The 22,362-nt window shown below is 46.5% G+C and overlaps 1 protein-coding gene across 2 annotated transcripts in view; it reads left to right on the top strand.

The window, feature by feature from the left end:
- Window positions 1-10,353: 10,353 nt before the first annotated feature.
- The window catches only part of LHFPL4 (LHFPL tetraspan subfamily member 4), a 55,680-nt gene continuing 43,671 nt past the window's right edge, over window positions 10,354-22,362 (top strand). For both annotated transcript variants that reach the window (XM_055382862.2, XM_055382861.2), the window contains exons 1-2: window positions 10,354-10,509; window positions 11,432-11,920. In XM_055382862.2, coding sequence (XP_055238837.1) covers window positions 11,515-11,920 — 406 coding nt within the window. In that variant the 5' untranslated portion in view covers window positions 10,354-10,509; window positions 11,432-11,514. The remainder of the gene's footprint in view (window positions 10,510-11,431; window positions 11,921-22,362) is intronic.

The raw sequence follows: 22,362 nt of genomic DNA, 5'->3' as shown, positions 1-22,362 counted from the left end.
ATGGGAGATTTTTTTTCCCCAACATCTTAAAATGAAAAATTTCAAATATATCAGAAGTTGAAATAATTTTACAGTGTAAAACAAAGAGTGAAAAAAAAAAGAAAAAATAAGTTAAATAAGAAAGAATCTTACAGTGTACAGCCATGTACTCATTGCCTAAATTCTACCAATAACATTTTGCCATATCTTTATCACATATCTCTTCATCTCTTCATCTTTCTATGTATTAATTCATTTTATTTTTTATGCATTTCAAAGTTAATTGAAGAATCAGAACTCTTCTCCTTTAGGCTTCACTAACAAAGTTGAATATCTGATTGCAATTTTTTCTTTTGAAATAAATTTTATAGAAAGTGAAATGCACAAATATTATGTACATATTTGCTAAGTTTTGACAAATGTATATGCCCACATAACCTAAATCCTTGTTAAGATATAGGACATTACCATAACCCCATAAAATTCCTTCATATCAATTCTCTATTGTCCAGTCAATCATAATGGGAGATCTTAATACATCTTTCTTAGAAACTGATGGATCAAACAGACAAAAAAATTAGTAATGATCTACAAAATGTGAACAACAAATTAACAGGCTTGAGCTAATAGACATACAAAAAACTTTCTTCCATTAACAGAGAATGCACATTATTTTGTTTTATTTTACTTTTATGTATTTATTTAGATAGGGTCTCACTCTGTCACCTGGGTTAGAGTGTAGTTGGCTCGATCACAGCTCATTGCAGCCTCGAACTTCTGGGCTCAAGTGATCCTCCTCTCTCAGCCTCCCAAGTAGCTGGGACTACAGGTGGGAGCCACTGTGCCCAAATCATTTTTTTTTCTTTTTTTCTTTTCTTTTCTTTTCCTTTTTTTTTTTTTTTTTGTAGAGATGAGGTCTCACTATGTTGCTCAGGCTGGTTTCAAACTCCTGGCCTCAAGTGATGCTCCAGCCTTGGCCTCCCAAAGTGTTGAGATTATAGGTATGAGCCACTGGGCCTGGCTCACATTATTTTGAAGCACACAAGGAACATTTATGAGGATAGACCATATACTAGGCCTCAAAGGGATACTCACAAATTCCAAAATATGAATATCACACAGCCCACATTCTCTGACCACGATGCTAGCAAAGCCCTATTGCCATGGCTTGGGAGGATCTTGCCTGAGCATGCAGAGAACCATGGACAGGAAAGCAGGATCCATGGGAAGAGAATAATTTCACAACCCTATCACGTGAGCAACTGGATCCTGCAGGAACCTATTCTTGCTAATGTCAGTTTTCATCAGGTCTGTGTCACCTGCCCCCCAAGAGTCCCTAATGAGGCAGACACTTACAAGTAAAGACATGGCACAGTTGTGCAGGCATCTTGCTAGTGTATGACTAATTCCTGACATTTTCCTTTTTCTTAAAGTATAAAGCACTTAGCTCGGCATGGTGGTGTGCACCTATGGTCCCAGCTACTCAGGAGCCTGAGGTGGGAGGATCACTTGAGCCGAGGAGGCAGAGATTGCAGTGAGCCAAGATCGCACCACTGCACTCCAGCTTGGGCAACAGAACGAGACCTTGTCTCAAAAGAAAAGAAAAAAAAAAGTACCCTGTCTCAACAAAAAAGTTATTAAATTAAAAAAGTATAAAGCACATTATTTTATTTAATCATCCATAAAATAGTATTTTTTGCAATAGCCTCTTTGCAGATGAAGCAACTGAGATTCAGAAAGTAAGTTTAGGTGATTCATTTAAGATCTCAGCTCCAGTTGGCCCATTCAAATGGTTCTCAAAATCTCGGAGTGACCCTCTGACATTCAAACTATGCTCCATCTGTTCCCTTGTTCTTCTGTTATACAGTATGCTCCTCAAAGGCAGGGACTAGGTCTTATTCATCTTTGTGTCCCCAGTGCCTGGCATAGGGCCTGTTACACATAAGGTAGCACTGACATTTACTGACATAGGCATAAAATAGTATCTACCTGTATTAGTCTGCTAGGGCTGCCATAACTACAGACCATGTGGCTTTACACAACAGAACTAATTTTCTTTTCTTTTTTATTTTATTTTTTAATTTTTTTTAATTTTTGAGACAGAGTGTCTCTGTTGCCGAGGCTAGAGTGCAGTAGTGCGATCTTGGCTCACTGCAGGCTCTGCCTCCTGGGTTCACGCCATTCTCCTGCCTCAGCCTCCCAAAGTGCTGGAATTATAGGCGTAAGCCACCACGCCTGGCCAGAAATTAATTTTCTCACAGTTCTGGAGGCTAGAAGTTCAAGTGTTGGCAAATTGTGTTTCTTCTGAGGGCTCTCTCCTTGGCTTGTGACTGAAGGAATAAATGACTCGGTCCCCAAGTCAAAGAGAAAGAGATAATGTGTGGGATTGAGGGAGGAAAGAGAAAAATACAGCACTAGCTAGGACTGCCAGGAACATGACCCAGAAAGCTAATTCAAACCATTATTTGAAAGGGCGAGTTCAAATTAAAAAGAGAGATCTAAGCAAATCATTGAAAGCCAGGTGTAATTTTGGAAAGCCAGGTACAGTTTTGACCACAGTATCTCAAACAGCATTAAGAATCTCTCCATCAGCTGGGCACAGTGGCTTGCACCTATAGTTCCAACTGCTCAGGAGGCTGAGGTGGGAGGATTGTTTGAGCCCGGGAGTCCAAGACCAGCCTGGGCAACACAGCAAGACCCCGTCTCAAAAATTAAAAAAAAAAATCTTCCATCTGTCAACCCAGGTTCTGAAAACATGTTGACCTTATTCTCTCACTCTCAGGCTCTGCCACGGAATTGTGGACATGACCATCCGCAACCTAAAGTCAGCATCTTTACAATGTATGATTTAAGGAATGAAAAACTGAGCCCCTCTCTCTCTCTCTCTCTCTCTTTCTCTCTCTCTCTCTGTCTTTCCTCTTCCCCCAGGGAAGATGCTGATTGATTAGGATGGGCTCAGTTGTCCATCCTGAGGCCAAAGTATTAAAGCCAGGTGGTGCAGGGCAGTATGATTAGCTGAACTGGAACACACATCTACTGCTATGACCCCAAGAGGGCAGGAGGGGCTATTATCAGAAAAAAAGGAGAGAGTACTGGGTAGAAGAAATCCAGCCAGGTGTGGTGACTCATGCCTGTAATCCCAGCAATTTGGGAAGCTGAGGCAAGAGGATTTCTTTAGCCCTGGAGCTCGAGGCCAGCCTAGGCAACATATGGAGGCCCCGTCTCTATTTAAAATAATAATAACTGCCGGGCGCGGTGGCTCACGCCTGTAATCCCAGCACTTTGGGAGGCCGAGGCGGGCGGATCACGAGGTCAGGAGATCGAGACCATCCTGGCTAACATGGTGAAACCCTGTCTCTACTAAAAATACAAAAAAATTAGCTGGGCATGGGAGCGGGCGCCTGTAGTCCCAGCTACTCGGGAGGCTGAGGCAGGAAAATGGTGTGAACCTGGGAGGCAGAGCTTGAAGTGAGCTGAGATCACGCCACTGCACTCCAGCCTGGGAGCCTGAGAGCAAGACTCCACCTCAAAAAAAAAAAATAATGATCATAATAACAATAGACAAATCCTACAGGTTTTCCATTTCAGCATATACTGATGGCTTCATACACACATTTAATTTAAAGACTGATACCTTGAGAGATGACTATCCTGTTTATCTTTATCTTCACGAGCACTAATTTATCTATTTTATGTATTAATGCTTTGTAGACTTTATAAAGAACCTATAAAGAGCAAATTCTATAGGTAAATATGAATCGTTTAGAATTTTCCATCTCTCCCATATTTTCAGGGGAATAATGATATTTTAAAGGCAGAATAGTTGAATGTTTTCACATCCTCAAATAGACGTTCTTGTTTCTTTCTTTAGTCTCTCTCAGTTTTCTCCAACTTTAGTACCTATGAAGTACAAGATGGCATAATATACATGAAAGCTTGGTTATTGTATTTTTGGGCAATTAAGGAATTTTTCAAGGATAATTTATATGATACACCTCCCCAGTTGCATTTGTCTTTAGGACCTAACCTCCTACAGAAGATAAAATCCTCTGTGCTAATGTTAACTAGAGCATCTACTGTGTGACCAGCTCCTTATGTATTTTACCATGTGAGGTTAAGCAGTTGTAGGTTCAATTTTGTAAGTAAGAAAAATGAGGTTCAGATAATTTACATAAACTGATACAAGAGGAATGACAGACAATGAAGAGTCAGAAGGGCGAGGGGGTGGGAGGGGGAGGATGATGAGAAATTACTTAATGGGTACAATGTACATTATTTGGGTGAGGAGTACCCTAAAAACTCTGACTTTACCACAACACAATCTATGCATGAAACAAAATTGCACTTGTACTCCATACATTTAATTTTTTTTTTTTTGAGGCAGAATCTTGCTGTGTTGCCCAGGCTGGAGTGCAGTGGTGTGATCTCGGCTCACCACAACCTCTGCCTCCCGGATTCAAGCGATTCTCATGACTCAGCCTCCTGATTAGCTGGGAATACAGGTGCACACCACCATGCCTGGGTAATTTTTTTTGAATTTTTTAGTAGAGACAGAGTTTCACCATGTTGGTCAGGCTGGCCTTGAACTCCTGACCTCAATTGATCCACCTACCTCGGCCTCCCAAAGTGCTGGGATTACAGGTGTGAGCCACCGCACCTGGCCTGTACGCCATAAATTTATACCTTTTTTTTTAAACAACAACAACAAGCCAAACTCACAAAAACTCTTAGGTATCAGGGTTAGAATACAAATATCTATTTATCTGACTTTAGGATAGCTCTGATTCCTACCCTTAGGGGCTTAGGAACTTTGGAAAGTTTGATGTAAGGGATGCATGCATGAGGTGTGGGTGAAAACACACACAGGTTTCAATCCTGGAATGCCCACTTTCTAGCTATACAATATTAACGGCAAACAGCTTTTGAATGTTTTCCAAGTGCTCAGCACTTTGCATGCGCAATATCTCATTCAATCTTCTTGAAAACTTTTGGAAGAAGACACTACTATTGTTATTCCCACTTTAAAGATGAGGAAACTGACACTTAAAAGCAGGTAATAAGGTGCAGAAATGGAACTCAGATGGTCTGATGCCAGTGCATGTATTTGTAACCAAATGATATGGATATAAACAGGAAATGAGCAGTTGTAAAGAATTGAATCGTAGGCCGGGCGGGCCTGGTGGTTCATGCCTGTAATCCCAACACTTTGGGAGGTTGAAGCTGGTGGATCACTTGAGGCCAGGAATTCGAGACCAGCTTGGCCAACACGGTGAAACCCCCATCTCTAGTAAAAATACAAAAATTAGTCAGGCATGGTAGCACGCACCTGTAATCCCAGCTACTTGGGAGGCTGAGGCAGGAGAAACGCTTGAACCCGGGAGGCAGAGTTTGCAGTGAGCCAAGATCACGCCATTGCACTGCAGCCTGGGTGACAGAGCAAGACAGCGTTTCAAAAAAAAAAAAAAAAAAGAATTGAATCCACTCTTGAGAATGGCTTATATGACATGGCAATTAAGAATGTGGGCTTTGGAGCAGATTGCTTGGGGACGAACCCCAGCTCTTCTACTTGCTAGAGGTGTGACTTTGGGTAAATCAAAGAACCTCAGTGTCCTCATCTGTAAAATGGCCATACAGTAGTGCCTACCTATATTAGTTTGCTAGGGCTGCCATAACAAAATATTACAGCCTGTGTGACTTGAACAACAGAAATTAATTTTCTCACAGTTTTGGAGGCTAGAAGTCTAAACATTGGCAAATGTTTCTTCTGAGGCTTCTTTCCTTGGCTTATAAGTGGCTGCCTTCTTGCCGTGTCCTCGCACAGTTATCCTTGGTCTCTGTGTTGTCCATGTCTTCATCTCTTTTTATAAAGATTCCAGGCATTTTGGATTAGGGCCCACCCATGTGACCTCTTCTTATCTTCTTCATCTCTTTAAAGGTCCTATCTCAAAATACAGTCACATTCTAAGGTACTGGGCAATTGGACTTTAACATATGAATTTTGTAGGGGACACAATTCAGCCATAACACTACCTCACAGAGTTATTGTGAAGATTAAATGAGACAATACATGTAAGGCAACGAACAGGGGACCTAGAATGCAGTGAGAGCTACCAGCAAGTTGCAAATCATTCCTCAGCAGGATATTGGCTGGAAGTGCCCAGGGCTTCTCTTCTTATTCAAATGCAGTCCAGCATCATCCTTGCTTAAGATCTACAGTCCCCAGGTGAATCGCACAAGTCTTCCATTTTGGTCTGGCCCCTCCCTGGGGTCGATAAGATGTTCTTACCGTAGAGAGCTCTCAGATTTTCTTTCTGTAACTGCTCTAAGTTTAGTCTTTAAAATGAGAACACGTCCTGTCCCAGCTCCTTACGGCTCAGCAAGGGCATTTCCAATACTACTGCTCTTTCAACTCTTTGGACAAGTCACTTATTATCAAACTTTAATGATAATCACTTACATTTATAGCCTCTTTCAGTTTACAAAGCTCTTTTCCTATCCATTATCTCTTTTAATCCTTAAAACATCTGTGGGAAGGAATTAGGTTCTTCTCCATTTGACAAATGAAGAAAACACGGCTCTGAAGAGTAGCATCGCCTTCCCGGGTTACGCAGTTAACATGTGGCAGAGATGGGCTTCAAATTCTGGTCTTTTACTTTCAGTCTATCAGGAGTAGCTCACCCATCAAGGCATCCTTTCTTTCTTTCTTTCTTTCTTTCTTTCTTTCTTTCTTTCTTTCTTTCTTTCTTTCTTTCTTTCTTTCTTTCTTTCTTTCTTTCTTTCTTTCTTTCCTTCTTTCTTTCTCTTACTTTCTTTCTTTCTTTCCTTCTTTCTCCTTCCTTCCTTCCTTCCTCTCTCTCTCTTTCTTTCTTTCTCTCTTTTTTTTTTTTTCAGAGTTTCACTGTTGTCACCCAGGCTGGAGTGCAATGGTGCAATCTCGGCTCACTGCAACCTCCGCTCCCAGGTTCAAGCACTTCTCTTGCCTCAGACTCCCGAGTACCTGGGATTACAGGCACAAGCCACCACACCTGGCTGATTTTTGTATTTTTAGTAGAGACAGGTTCGCCATGTTGGCCAGGCTGGTCTTGAACTCCTGACCTCAGGTGATCCACCCGCCTTGGCCTCCCAAAGTGCTAGGATTACAGGTGTGAGCCACCATGCTTGGCCCAGGCACTTTTCTACAAAAGTGATATACTAGACAAATAATGCCCCTGCTCTCTCTCTTTCAGAGGAATGTAGGTAAGTTATTGAGATTAGTTATTTTTATTGGAAGTGATTAAAAACTAACTCAAACTGACTTAAGCAAAAATTGAATTTATTGCGTAACCTTAAGAAAACAATTCAGAAGTAGATTTTCAGGCACAGATGGATGCAGATGCTCAAACTATGTCACCAGCATGCTCTCTCCATTTCTTCTCTTTCTTTCTTTCTTTCTTTCTTTCTTTCTTTCTTTCTTTCTTTCTTTCTTTCTTTCTTTCTCTCTCTCTCTCTCCCTCTTTCTTTCTTTCTTTTTCTTTTTGAGAGGAGTCTCACTCTGTTGCCCAGGCTGCAGTGCAGTGGTGGGATCTCAGCTCACTGCAACCTCTGCCTCCTGGGTTGAAGTGATTCTCCTGCCTCAGCCTCCCAAGTAGCTGGGATTACACGTGCCCCCTACCATGCCCAGCTAATTTTTGTATTTTTAGTAGAGATGGGGTTTTGCCATGTTGGCCAGGCTGGTCTCAAACTCCTGATCTCAAGTGATCCGCCTGCCTCGGCCTCCTGAACTGCTGGGATTACAGGTGTGAGCCACCATGCCTGGCCTCCCTCTCCATTTCATAGCTTCCCTTTGTGTCGACCTTATTCTTAGACAAGCTCTCTGCTGAAGCTCTGTCTCCACTAGCTTCAGCTCACAATTCCCTCAGTTCAACACACTCAATAGAAAGAGAACACCTCTTTTCTGTAAACGGCAACGCATGAGCTGGATATCATTCTCAACTCTTTGACCTGGGTTATGGGCCCACTCACGAACCAGTCACTGTGTCCAGGACAATGGAGTATTCTCATTGTCCAGGCCTGATCATTTGCCCCCTCTGGAGTGGAGTATGGAGAGTGTGTGTGTGTGTGTGACAGAGAGAGAGAGAAAGAGAGAGAGAGAGAGACCCACTAAGGGATCAAGTGAGGAGAAAGAAGATTCTTCAAATAAAAAGCGCTGTTGTCAGAAGTGAGTGGGTGGTAGGTGGATCTCTACAGGGTGTCTTTGCTCTGCAGAGCAACCACAGAGGAACTGGGGGTCCATCTTAGCAAGAACGCTCACTTCTTGCCTTGAGGAAGAGTAATAAGTGGACTTTTATGATTTTTTCCCAGGACTGCTTAGCTTGGCTTAGCAGGCTAGACAATAAGGCAATAATTCAAGCAGAGTATGGAGTAAAGAGTAATGAATAACCTGGTATGTTCAGGGCAGGACTCAAACCAGGAGCAGCCCCAGAGGGGACTCTGAGATGCTCTTTGATGACGGCCACCTCCCTGCTCCCTGCCCTCAGCATCTTCCATCTCCCTGTGAAGCTGTGAGCTCCATGAGAGCTCACCGGCAGGGACCACGTCTGTTTTACTGACCACCTTCTCCCCAGTGCTTAGCCTGGTAACTGTGCCTGGCACATGACAGGGGCCTCACACATTTATAGGATGATTGAATAAATTAATGAACCAGGTTGATCAGTCTGACTGGCAGGATCTATCTACCTCTCTGGATAAGTCAACCCCCTTCTTTGACCTCTGTTCCCCATCTGTAAAGTGGGAGAAGGTATAGAAAGAAACACTCTCCACAGTCCCTGCAGCTCATGATTCCAGGATCGCAGGGTTCTCAGGAAACAGCCAAGATGCCTCTCAAGAAGCCAAATGGAAGGGGAAATCAAATTTATTGAGCACCTCACGTTCAAGCGCTGAATGAGACTAATTCACTTGGTTCCCAGGTCTCCAAACTGTGGGATTTTATGGATCCATAACTTTAATAAAATTTGGGATTGAAATAGGCTATCTACTTTTTATTTTGGCAAATAATGACATTTAAAAAACCTCCCATTAACTATCACCACTATTTCTTAAAAGAAGTGTATTTTTTTTTTTTGCACGAAGCAAGTAGGAAATACATAATCTCAAAACAAAAAGAGCAGTCCGACTTCCCCACTGGAAAAAAGACAGTTGGCAATCTTACATGATTTTTTTTTTTTTTTGCAGATAAAATTGCATTTCTTCTTGAAATTTCTTTTAGAGATGAGGTCTGTCTCTGTAGCCCAGGCTGGAGGGCAGTGGCACGATCATAGCCCACAGCAGCCTTGAACTCTTGGCCTCAAATGGTCCCCCCACCTTACCCTCCCTAGTAGCTGGGATGACAGGCACAAGACACTGTGCCCAGCTCCAGATATACATTTTGAGATTGACCCGTGTATGGGGTCCAGTGTTTGAGACCTGCTAACGTGGATTGCTTTTTGCCACCCCACCCCACTTACATGCCTGTGAAGTGTGACTTAAGCTGCCCACTTTACAGGTGAGGAAACAGAGGTTTAGACAGAGTGCTAGTGCAAGGTCACAGAGCCAGTTTTAGACTCAGTTTGTCTGGGTTCAAACCCACATCATCTTGACAGATCCTAAGCCAAAGGCTATTTTCCAGCAGGGAAAGAAATGAACCACGCCGGCTCCCCCTTGGGGTGCCCCGGGGGTGTTCTGTGACCTAACCCTGTGCCTGGCCTTTGATGCTTTTTCCTTAACACGTCTTTATGGTGTGCCTACTTCATGCCAGGCGCTGAGCTGGAGGCAGGGGAGAGTGTAGGGAGGGAAACCAAAAATGTCCCAGCCCCTTTCTCTCCTGTCCCCTAGTACTCACTCTGGGTCTGGTTCCCCAGGCCTCGCTCCTTGCCCTGGCAGCCAGCGAATCCCCATCGCAGGCGTGGGCTGCTACCAGTTTAAGGGGTTCCCTCTCCCAGGGGTGTTGGCAGTTTCCTAGGAGACTCTGGGAACCTTCAACGCCTCCAAGACCCAAAGGACTGAAAGCGTAATGGTGCAACTTCAGGCACTGTGACAGGTTCCAGGGGAGGTAATTGGGAGTAAGAGATCCGTTCAAATCCTGTCAAATAATACCCCCTCCAGCTCCTTCCCCACTCCCATAGGCTTTGTGGGGCCTCACAGCCCCTCAGCTCAGGCTGGAAGAAGGGAGTCCCCTACATCGGGAGCCCTACTGTGGAGGGGTGCTTGCTGCCCCGGCTGGGGGACCCCAGGTATCGTGGCCACCCTTCTCCCCAACTGCCAGAACCAGGAGCACCCTTCCCCGGTTCCGCCCCGCCCCGTCCCGCACGCCCGCTCGGGAGCGCGCCTCCGCCGGGCCGCGCCGGTGCACGAGAGCGCGCGCCTCGGCGCGGGAGCGCGCCCCGGGGAGAACCCGAGCAAGATGGAGGCCGCGCAGAGGCCGCCGCCTGGGCCGAGGCAGCCGCTGCTGGGAGCGCCGAGCCGCGGCGCCTAGGCCGTGCCAGTCCCGGATCCGCTGCCCCCGGCCGTGCCCAGGTTGGTCTCCCCGCACCCTTTCCCCGCGGCCGCAGCCTCGCGCGCGTCCGGCCTGGGCGCGGGGCAGCCGCCCCCCCAACCCCGGCCCTACTCGGGCCCGGCCGCTCCCCAGCCCCCCGGAGACAGCCCCTGCCCACCGCCAGCTCCTCGCGGGCCCCGCTGCTCACCAGCCCCGGTCTTTCGTTCCTTTGGCCTGGAAACCCCCTCTCTCCAACCCTGGCCCGCCAATCCTAGGCTCCCTCCAGCCTACCTCCAGCCCTGGCTTCTGAGGACAGCCCCCCCTCCTCGCCCCGTGTCCAGCAGTCCCAGCCCCCGATCCCGCTCTAGCTGTATCCTAATTCTGCCACTTTGCCCTCTTAGACCCTCATACCAGCCCCCATTCCCCGTCCCAGCCCCCATATTACCTTCCCAACCACCCAGTCCCAGCCTCTTAAATTCCCTCTTCCCCCATCCTAGAAGCGCCCACCACCGCCTCATAGTCCCTTCCTAGACACCCAATACCAGACCTCCTTCTACCCCTTAATACCAGTCCCCAAATTCCCTTCTGAGCTCCCTAAATTCAGCCCCTCTGCTAGTCCTCCAACACCAGTCTCCAGCCTCCATTCCACCTCCCCTTGTCCCCTCCTACTCCCGTAATACCAGCTCTCAAACCCCCTCCCCAACTCCCCCATGGCCACTTTCAAGCACCTCCCCCCGCACTTCCAGGTCTCATATCCCCATCCTAGGCGCCCCCCAACTTTCTCATGGCCCCCTCCTAGGCCCCCGAGTAGGAGACCTTTGCCAGTCCCCCTAGACACCGCCTCAACACTCTCATGACCCCTTCCTCTCTCCCCTTATCAGCTCCCAGACGCCCGCAGCTCTGCCCCAGGCCCCGCCCTCGCGGGTTCCTTGACTCAGGGCCGCTTCTCGCGTGCGTCCCCAGCTCCCGCCCGGCAGCCCGGCGCTCCGTCCCGGGCCGGCGGCCCCCGCCAGCCGCCGCCGCCGCCGGCCCCGCCTCCGGGCATCATGCTGCCCTCGCAGGAGGCCTCCAAGCTCTACCACGAGCACTACATGCGGAACTCGCGGGCCATCGGCGTGCTGTGGGCCATCTTCACCATCTGCTTCGCCATCATCAACGTGGTGGTCTTCATCCAGCCCTACTGGGTGGGCGACAGCGTGAGCACCCCCAAGCCTGGCTACTTCGGCCTCTTCCACTACTGCGTGGGCAGCGGGCTGGCGGGCCGCGAGCTCACCTGCCGGGGCTCCTTCACCGACTTCAGCACCATCCCGTCCAGCGCCTTCAAGGCGGCCGCCTTCTTCGTGCTGCTCTCCATGGTGCTGATCCTCGGCTGCATCACCTGCTTTGCGCTTTTCTTCTTCTGCAACACGGCTACGGTCTACAAGATCTGCGCCTGGATGCAGCTCTTGGCAGGTAGGGGAGGGGGTGGACGGAACTCCCAGAACAAGCGCCAGGGACGGGGCTCTTTCCTGCCAGGTCCCCTTCCTGAAGGACTCAGATAGATTCTGCTTCTCTGTGTTAAGACACTCACCTCTTTGGCTGACGGACCCTCAGTGGGTATTGGGGAGGGGGTACGCTGCAGAGAGACACCTTAGGGCAGGGGACAGAGCCTTGGGACTGGGTAGGTGGGTCTGTATGCTTGGATATGGGTACGCTGCATTTATTGCTGGGTTAGCATTAAGTTAGTGTCTCTAAGGGTCTCTGTTGGCTGTCTTGGGGGAAATATTTATCTGAATGAGGAGTTACTGTAGGTATGATTAATTTCTGTTATGTTGAAAAAAGCATGAAATGGTGAATCAAGAGATCTGGCTTGGGCTTTTAATTTGTTGACACTATCAACTTGGGTGTTTCACTTTACTTCTCTGAGGCTCGGTTTCCTCATCTGTAAAACAGGGGAAAAGATTCCAAAAGGACAAATGAAAGAGTGTTTTGTAACCTTTAAAATGCTGTGATGAGGGGGAGAGGCTGTCTATTGTGCTTATCCAGTGTCTGAGATGTGAGTGGTTGAAAGCATTGGGTGATATGGGTCTCTGGAGGGCAGGTCTCCATCCCCACTCCCACCCCTGCACCATGCAAGAAAGTTCTGGTGCCATGCCCAATGGGAGTGAGTCCCTGAGACCCTCCGAAATGTTTGACCAAGACAGTCATCTTACCCTAAGAACCAGAGAAGGGCCTTTTGGGAATGAGAAATGCTGAGACAGTTTTCCAGGATCCATTAGAGTCCCCCACTTCCACCCACCTTTCGATCAGAGATAGATTTTGAAGACTCAGCAACATGGGCTTTTGCCTAATTGCTGGCAGGGAAGAGAGTTGGACTGGGGAAAGTGGGGCCAGGGGATGGGAGGGGTGGGGGAGGAGAGCTGGTGAAGGGAAAAGTTTGGAGTCTTCCAGGGATGAGAAAGAGAAGGGGGAAATGTGATTATCATGCAGCAGAGATGGTTTTTTAAAATAAGCACCTCAGGACATTCAACAAGTGACTGCCATTCCAAAAGAGACCCCCTGGAGGAGGCATTATATCACTTGCTGATGATTCCATTGCTCAGAGAATTGCAGGGAATTAGCTTTGGAGCATGGGGTGTAATCACTTGAATATCTTCATTGAGGAGAAACCTCTATCTTTTAAAGGAGGAATGTAACTTTTGGAAATGGCTGGAAGTCACTCCAGATCAAGTATAGAGAATACGATGGGTCATCAAATTGATAATTTTCACTTGGAATGACAGCCAAGGTGTGAGGACAAAGTCATGAGGCTGGTCTGTTTCCACAAGAGGACTTTTACAAATCCAGGGAGGAATTACTGCCTCATTGGAATAATTGCCCAAACTCCTAAAAGGACTATTTTGAAGAAGGCAGATGTGGACATTCTAATGGGCTTGTTTCAAATTCATCTCACCCAGCTCAATTTAGATGTGGATCTTTGAAGAGGGTGGGAAAGGTGAACTATAGGATATGGGGGATATGGCTCCATACTTCTCTGTGGTACCCAGGGAGGTGATATTATGTATTTCTGTTCTATTTCTCCTGCAAAGGCAAGCTGGAATCCTCAATTCTTCAACCTTAATTTGGAGTCTGCAGATGGGTTGCTGACCTCTTGGCTTTCAAATTCTCTGTAATCTGTGTGGGTTTAATCTTGGGGATTTGATGAATTGTCCAACAACCCCCATATAATAATAGAATTTCAGGCACCTTAGAGATCAGCTCCTTCAAATCCCACCTTCCCCTCCCCCTGTTTTAGAGAGAGGAAACTGAGTATAGAGATGGGAAGGGCTTACTTGAGGTCACACAGCTGGTAAGGGAGGAAGCTAGTTCTACAGCCGGGGGTCCTTGACTTCTGGCCCAGGGCACTTTTCCTTGCATTACTGCCCCACCCATGTGGGCTGAGGGGGCAGTTGGCAGAGTTGAGCAGTTTATTCCATTTTGTTCAGAGATTTCTGAGTTCTCTGGGTGAGTGACTGATTCACTTTGCTTAATAAAGTGACACCGGGCCAGAAGCCAGAGCACTGGACTACGAGTCTTGGGGTGGGGGTTCTTGGCTGACTTGGGTCTGTGACTCACCATGCAGTGTTAAGTAAGCCTTTTAGTTTAAATCTCAATTTCCCATTTGTACAATAGGGGACTGGGAGCAGGTAGATAAGGTGATTTAAAGTATCTCTTGGCCGGGCATGGTGGCTCATGCCTATAATCCCAGCATTTTGGGAGGCTGAGGTGGGAAGATTGCTTGAGGCCAGGAGTTGGAGACTAGCCCGGCCAACATAGCGAGACCCTGTCTCTGCAAAAAATAACATAAAATAAGTAAAAAATAAAGTTTCTCTTTCAGCCCTGTGGGGATCCTGGGACAACTCTATCATCAAGATCATTCCATTCAGAAAGTGATAAATCAGTCATCCTCAGAGGAACTGTGGAGAATCAAAGGGCTCTGTTTTTGTCAGATAAGAATTAAAGTGCCTGTCATATGATTTTGTACCTGTTGACTTTTTTTTAAAATTTTGAGGCGGAGTTTCACTCTTGTTGCCCAGGCTGGAGTGCAATGGCATGATCTTGGCTCACTGCAAGCTCCGCCTTCCGGGTTCAAGTGATTTTCCTGCCTCAGCCTCCTGAGTAGCTGGGATCACAGGTGCCTGCCACAACGCTTGGCTAATTTTTTGTATTTTTAGTAGAGATGGGGTTTCGCCATGTTGGCCAGGCTGGTCTCAAACTCCTGACCCCAGGTGATCCTCCCACCTCGGCCTCCCAAAGTGCTGGGATTACAGGCGTGAACCACCGTGCCTGGCCTGTTCCTGTTAACTTTTATTCAAGTATTTTAGGGTCTTCTGAGTGCAGAGCATGGGGGCATTGGAAAAATACAAAAAGATATTTATTCTTTTGTTTGTTCTTCACCAGCTCTATAACCATCCCTATGCTTAGTCCTGTAATACTGAGAGGCATAAGACATCATCCCTGTCTCCAAGGATCTTAGGTCTATAAAATGCAATTCCTGCTCTCAGGGAGCATACTGTCTAGTTAGGTCACTATATTAGTCAGCAGTTTTTCAGTCGCAAATGACAGAAACCCAACTCCAGCTGGCTTAAATAAATTAGAAAAAAATAAAGAGGCTAGGGTTTATCGGCTCACTTAATTTGAAAGTCAGGAGTATTTGGCTTCGGGCATGGACAGATCCAGATGTTCAAATCATGCCATGAAGAATCTGTCTCTCTCCATTTCTTGGTTCCTCTGTGCTCGCTCATTTTAAATCCACTTCTGTCTTCAAGGTGACAAATAAGGCTACTAGTAGATCTAATTTACATTGTTTCAGCTTAGCAGTGCCTGTGGAAAAAGAATAATTCCAGCAAACGTTCCAGGGCTGAGCCAGATTGGCCCAGCTTGGTCAAGTGTCCACCTCTTAATTAATCATGGTGACTTTGTCTAAGGCCCCAGCCACATGCCTATCCCTGGAACCACACATGGACTGATAGTGGAGAAAGGCCAATTCCCTCAAAGATAAATCAAGTGTGAGCACTGGAAGAGGGGTAGCATGGGCAAGACAAGCGCCAACAGAAGTTTTCCCCCGGGCAGTCTGAGCACTAATATGTGCGGGCTGGAAATGCCATGGAAACCCGGAGCAGCAGAAGGGGCTGCCAGCTTAGTTGGGAAGTGAGGCTTGAGCTGGGCAGGGTGTTACCAGGTGGGAGGTATGAGAGAGCACCCTGAATGGAGAGGAAGATCATGGGCAAAGACATAGCGGTGAGAAAGATACATCTGGCTTGAGTGTGGCATCCACATAGGGGAGCAGCATGAGGAGAGGAGAGGAAGGAATTATGGGGGCCACAGTATGCTGGGTCAAAGAATTTCGACTTTAATCAGCAGCAGTTGGATACTGCTATGACTGTTATCATTATTAAAGAAAAATAGCTAACATTTTACATGCATTATATAATTTGATACTCACAACAATCTTGTGGAGTAGGTACCATTATTCATATTGTATAGGTGAGATCAAGCCGAGCCTCAAAGAGGAAAAAGTCATTTGTCCAAGGTCATACAGTTGGTAAGTGGTGGAGCCCGAATTGTAACTCCATATGTCTGACTCTAAAACCGGAGATCAGCCAGGCTCGGTGGCTCATGCCTGTAATCTCAGCACTTTGGGAGGCTGAAGCAGGCAGATCACCTGAGCTCAGGAGTACAAGACAAGCCTGGGCAACATGGTGAAACCCTGTCTCTACAAAAAATACCAAAATTAGCCAGTTGTGATGGCATGTGCCTGTAGTCCCAGCTACTCAGGAGGGTGAGGCGGGAGGATCGCTTGAGCCTGGGAGGCGGAGGTTGCAGTGAGCCATGATCATGCCACTGCACTCCAGCCTGGATGACAGAGTGAGACCCTGTCTCAATAAAACAAAACAAAACAAAGAACAAAAATCTCTGAGATCTTGGTTAAAGGAGGATTAATTGTGGGGATAGCAACAGCATGTTTTTGCCAGAAGAGTCAACTGCTAACTAAGTAGAGAGGCAGGATATCTCTGCTACGTTTTTTACCCGGTTGTTCCCATTTACTAAGAATATCCAATGTGCCAGCTTCTATGCTAGACATTTTCACACTCATTGTCATTTAATCCTCATCTGTTGAAATAACTTGCTCCAAGGTCACACATTTAGTGAAAGGTGGAGCTAAAACTCAACGCAAGTCTAATACAGATCTAGAACCTGTTTGTATCACTGAACTGGAACCCAGGAAGTGAATACACAAATTACAGAGCTATAATCTCCATGGACTAAATGTTACCTGTGGGCCCGGTGTAGTTAGCCAGGGGACACTCCCAACTGGGTTAGAGATTCAAGCTGTAGTGTGGTTAAGGGTCAGGGGTGCCAGGATAAGTATGTGCTAGTCGTGTAAGACCACAGGACTTATGGCCAGGCACAGTGGCCCAGGCCTGTAATCTCAGCATTTTCGAAGGCTGAGACAGAAGGGTTGCTTGAGTCTAGGAGTTTGAGACCAGCCTGGGCAACATAGTGAGACCCCATCTCTACAAATAATTTAAAAATTAGCCGGATGTGGTGGCACTCGCCTGTGGTCCTGGCTACTCAGGAGGCTGAGGTGGGAGGATTACTTGAGCTCAGGAGGTTGAGGCTGCAGTGAGCCATGATCATGCTGCTGCACTCTAGCCTGGGCAACAGAGCCAGACCATGTCTCAAAAATAAAACAAAATGAACCAAGAATAGAGGACTTAGAATCCGTGCTCTGCCACTTTCCAACTGTGGGCCTTGGAGAAATGGGTTTGCCTCTCTGAATCTCAGTTTCTTCATCTATAGAAATAGAAATTATCATTGCACCTGCTTTGGAAATGAAGGGAGTAAAATGCTGAGTGTGGTCCTGGTGTATGAGAAGATTCAATACATAGTCGCTGTTACTCTTGTGACATAGTCCGAGGGAAGAGCAGTTTGTGAGGGATCCTTGATACTTAGAGTTTGGACTTGCTGGGATGACCAAAGGGCTTAAGAAGGCATAAACTGTCAGCTGGAAAGAGTCTTATCAATCCACTTCCCCAACTCCCTCATTTTAAAGATGTAAGGACTGGGTCTGAGTCTCAGAGAGAAGGGACAATTCATGGTGACGGAGTGAGACTTGTACCCAGACCTCTCCTCATTCCATGGAAGGGAGGTGGTTCTGATCACATTCATTCAATACTAAGTGCTTATTGTGTGCCAGGCACCACCCTGGTGCCTGGACCACAGCAGAGAATAGAATGTGTAGAATGGAATGGAAGCTGGTGGACCCTGGAGGTGGGAGGAGGCAGGAAGAGGGGTTTGGGGGATCTAGAAGTGAGTACCTTTCAGCCTTCCAGAAGTGTGTTCTTTTTTTCTTTTTCTTTTTCTTTTTTTTTTTTTTTTGAGACCGAGTCTCCCTCTGTCACCTAGGCTGGAGTGCAGTGGTGCGATCTCAGCTCACTGCAATCTCTGTCTCCCGGGTTCAAGCGATTCTTCTGCCTCAGCCTACTGAGTAGCTGGGATTACAGGCACGTGCCACCACACCTGGCTAATTTTTTGTATTTTTAGTAGAGACAGGGTTTCACCATGTTGGCCAGGCTGGTCTCGAACCGCTGACCTCAAGTGATCCGCTGGCCTCGGCCTCCCAAAGTACTGGGATTACAGGTGTGAGCCACTGCACCTGGCCCAGATGTGTGTTCTTAATTATCAGGGTCTCTGGGCTAGGAACCTCAACCAGGAACTCCCATCACTATGGCATAGAATATTCATCTACATTTCTCTCCATTTCTTTCTTTCTTTTCTTTTATTTGAAACTGAGTCTGGCTCTGTTGTCCAGGCTGGAGTGCAGCGGTGCGATCATGGCTTACTGTAATCTTGGGCTCCCGGGCTTAAGAAATCCTCCCACCTCAGCTCCCTCAGTAGCTAGAACTACAGGCACACGCCACCATGCCTTGTTAATTATTTTATTTTATTTTATTTTATTTTATCTTATTTATTTATTTATTTTGAGATGGAGTCTCACTCTGTTGTCCAGGCTGGAGTGCAGTGGCATGATCTTGGCTCACTGCAACCTCCACCTCCTGGGTTCAAACAATTTCTAGCTAATTTTTGTATTTTTTAGTAGAGATGGGGTTTCACCATGTTGGCCAAGCTGGTCTTGAACTACTGACCTCAGGTGATCTGCTCACCTTGGCCTTTATTCTATTTTTTGTAGAGACAGGGTCTCACTATGTTTCCCAGACTGTTCAACTCTTGGCCTCAAGTGATCCTCCCACCTTGGCCTCCCAAAGTGCTGGAATTACCGGCCTGAGCCACCATGCCCAGCACATTGCCCTGGGTCTTGTTTCGGATTTGATTTGGAATTTTATTCTTTCACTGTCTTTGTTGTATGTGCGTGATACTGATAAACACATTGAGAGAATTTCTTTCCGCTTTCCCTCCTCCTCTCCCTCTTTCCTCTGTTCCTCCCTCATTTCTTTCTTTCTCCCCCAGTTCTCCCTTCCTTCCTCTCTCTTTTTTTAGTACTTTTGAGTCACTGTTTTACCTTCTTTCCTCTCTTCTGTTCTCCTTTCCTTCCCTCCCTTTACTTTTGCCTCACTTCCCTCTCCCCACCCCTCTTCTTTTGTTTCTCACATCAACCCTTTACTGACCGTGTTGTGTGTGTGTGTCAGGCACTGTGCTAGCCTCTAGAAATCCTGAGTAAGAATCCTTGCTCCCAGGGAGCTCATAGTCTGATGGGAGAGGCAGGAACAAAAACAGATCATCACAATATGGTACAATACATGAAATGGGAGATTCATGTACAGGGTATTCTGAGGGCAGGGAGGGGACTTCCAACACAGTTAAAGAGAGCCAGGGAAGTCTTCCCAAAAGGGTAACATTTGAGCTGAGTCTTAAAGGATGAGTAGGAAAGAGGAACAGGATGATCACAGGCATGGAGGTGGGAATAGTGGCTGTATCTGGGGACTCTAAGCAACTAGGCCAGGAAAGGTAAGAGTTGAGACTGGGGAAGTGGGCCAGAGCTGGATTGTAGAGACCTTCTAAGTCATGGTAAGGAGTTTAGACTTTATTTGTTTTTGTTTGTTTGTTTGTTTGTTTTGAGATAGAGTCTCACTCTATGGCCTGGTCTGGAGTGCAGTGGTGTGATCTCGGCCCACTGCAACCTCTGCCTCCCGGGTTCACGCAATTCTCCTGCTTCAGCCTCCCGAGTAGCTGGGAGTACAGGTGCCCACCACCATGCCTAGCTAATTTTTGTATTTTTAGTAGAGATGGGGTTTCACCATGTTGGCCAGGCTGGTCTTGAACTCCTGAACTTGGGTGATCCACCTACCTCGACCTCCCAAAGTACTGGGATACAGGCATGAGCCACCATGCCTGACCCTAGACTTTACTTGTAGACAGCAGTTCACTGTTAAAGGGTTTTTTTTAAAATTTTTTATTTTAATTATTTCCAGACTTTTGACTTTTTGGAAAAGTAATACATGTACAAGAGACAAAATTTGGAAGGTAAAAAGGGTACACAGGCAGATATAAGTCTCCTTTCCATCCTCACCCCCACCTGTTTCTCCCAGAGACAACCCCCATTACCAGTTTCTTGAGTACCCTTTCCAAGAAATTTCTTAAATATGCAAGCAAATGCAAATGGTGTTTTTACATAATTAGCGTATTATTTATCTATAGCTGCATAACAAATTACCCCAAGCTGGGCGCACTGGCACTCATCTGTAATCCTAGCACTTTGGGAGGCTGAGGTGGGCTGATCACTTGAGCCCAGGAGTTTGAGACCAGCCTGGGCAACATGGTGAAACCCCATCTCTACAAAAACTAGCTGGGCATGGTGGCACACGCCTGTTAATTCCAGCTACTCAGGAGGTTGAGATGGAAGGGTCACCTGAGCCCAGAGAGGTCAAGGCCGCACTGAGCCGTGATTGTGCCACTGTACTCCAGCCTGGGTGACAGAGTGAGATGTTGACTCAAAAAAAAAAAAAAAAACCAAAAACAAAAACAAACAAATCACCCCAAAACGTAGTTGCCTGAGTCAACAAGCATTTATGATCTTTGTTTCTATAAAGTCACAGTACTTTGGGAGCAACTTAGATGGGCAGGTAGCTATGACTCAGGGTCTCTCATGAAGTTGCAACCAAGACCTCAGCTGGGGCTACAGTCATCCTAAGGATAACCGGGCTGGAGGACCCACTTTTTTTTTTTTTGAGACAGAATCTCACTCTGTTGCCCAGGCTGGAGTGCAGTGGTGCGATCTCGGCTCACTGCAAGCTCCGCCTCCTGGGTTCTGCGATTCTCCTTCCTCAGCCTCCCGAGTAGCTAGGACTACAGGCGCCCGCCACGACGCCCAGCTAATTTTTTGTATTTTTAGTAGAGACGGGGTTTCACCATGTTAGCCAGGATGTTCTCGATCTCCTGACCTCGTGATCCGCCCGCCTCGGCCTCCCAAAGTGCTGGGATTACAGGCGTGAGCCGCCGCACCCGGCCAGGGACCCACTTTTAAGTTCATTCATGTGGGTGCCAGCAGGAGACCTGAGAATGAGTGCTCCCAGAGAGAAAAAGGAAGAAGCCACACTGCCCACCCGCTTTTTGTGGTATCAGTTGTATTGAGATATAATTCATATGTCATATAATTCACCCATATCAAGTGAACTATTACATGGTTTTTAATACATTCATGGAGTTATGCAACCATGACCACAACCAGTTTTAGGATATTTTTCATTATCTCAAAAAGAAACCTCATGCACTTTAGCTATCACCCATTAACCCCTGATCCTCCTTCCTTCTCAGCGCTAAGCAACCACTAATTTATTTTCAGTCTCTATGTATTAGCCTATTCTAGACACTTCATATAAATGGGATCATATAACATGTGACTTTTTTTTTTTTTTTTTTTTTTTTTTGAGATAGGGCCTTGCTCTGCTACCCAGGCTGGAGTACACTGTTGCAATCATAGCTCACTGCAGCCTCAATCTCGGGCTCAAGCGATCCTTCCGTCTCAGCCTCCCAAGTAGCTGGGACTACTGGCACGTGTCACCATGCCCGGCTAATTTTTTAAAATTTTGGTAGAAACGAGGTCTCTCTTTGTTTCCCAGGCTGGTCTTGAACTCTTGAACTCAAGCAATCCTTCCACCTCGATCTCCCAAAGTGATGGGATTACAGGTGTGAGCCACCACTTCAGGGCACTATATAGTCTTTTGTGACTGACTTTTTTCACTTAGCATAATATTTTCAAAGTTCATTCATGTTAGAGCACATATCAATATTTCATTTCCTTTTATGGCTGAATAATATCCCCTTGAATGGGCATACCATGTTTTGTTTATCCATTCATCAGCTGATGGACATTTGGGTTGTTCCGCCTTTTGGCTATTATGAAGAATGCTATAAACATTTGTATACAAATTTCTTTTTTTTCTTTTTGAGACAGAGTCTCGCTCTGGTGCCCAGGCTGTAGTGCAGTGGTAGGATCTCAGCTCACTGCAAGCTCCACCACCTGGGTTCAAGCGATTCTTGTGCCTCAGCCTCCCAAGTAGCTGGGATTACAGGCAGACGCCACCACACTTGGCTAATTTTTGTAGTTTTAGTAGAGATGGGGTTTCACCATGTTGGCCAGGCTGGTCTCGATCTCTCGACCTCAGGTGATCCTCCCACCTTGGCCTCCCAAAATGCTGGGATTACAGGCATGAGCCACCACGCCTGGCCTTGTGTACAAGTTTCTAGGTAGACACATGCCTTCATTTCTCTTGTGTACTTACCTAGAAGTAGAATTGCCTGGACAAATGAGAACTCTGTATTTAAAATTTTGAGAAACTGACAGATGTTCCCAAAGTGGCTTGCCAAATCCAAGATTGCAAAGATTTACCCCTGTTTTCCTCCAAAGGTTTTGT

Source organism: Gorilla gorilla, chromosome 2, assembly GCF_029281585.2.
Source record: "Gorilla gorilla gorilla isolate KB3781 chromosome 2, NHGRI_mGorGor1-v2.1_pri, whole genome shotgun sequence".
In the NCBI taxonomy this organism is placed as follows: domain Eukaryota; kingdom Metazoa; phylum Chordata; class Mammalia; order Primates; family Hominidae; genus Gorilla; species Gorilla gorilla.
Note: the sequence above shows the minus strand (reverse complement) of the source record. Positions and strands in the feature narration are given on the sequence as shown.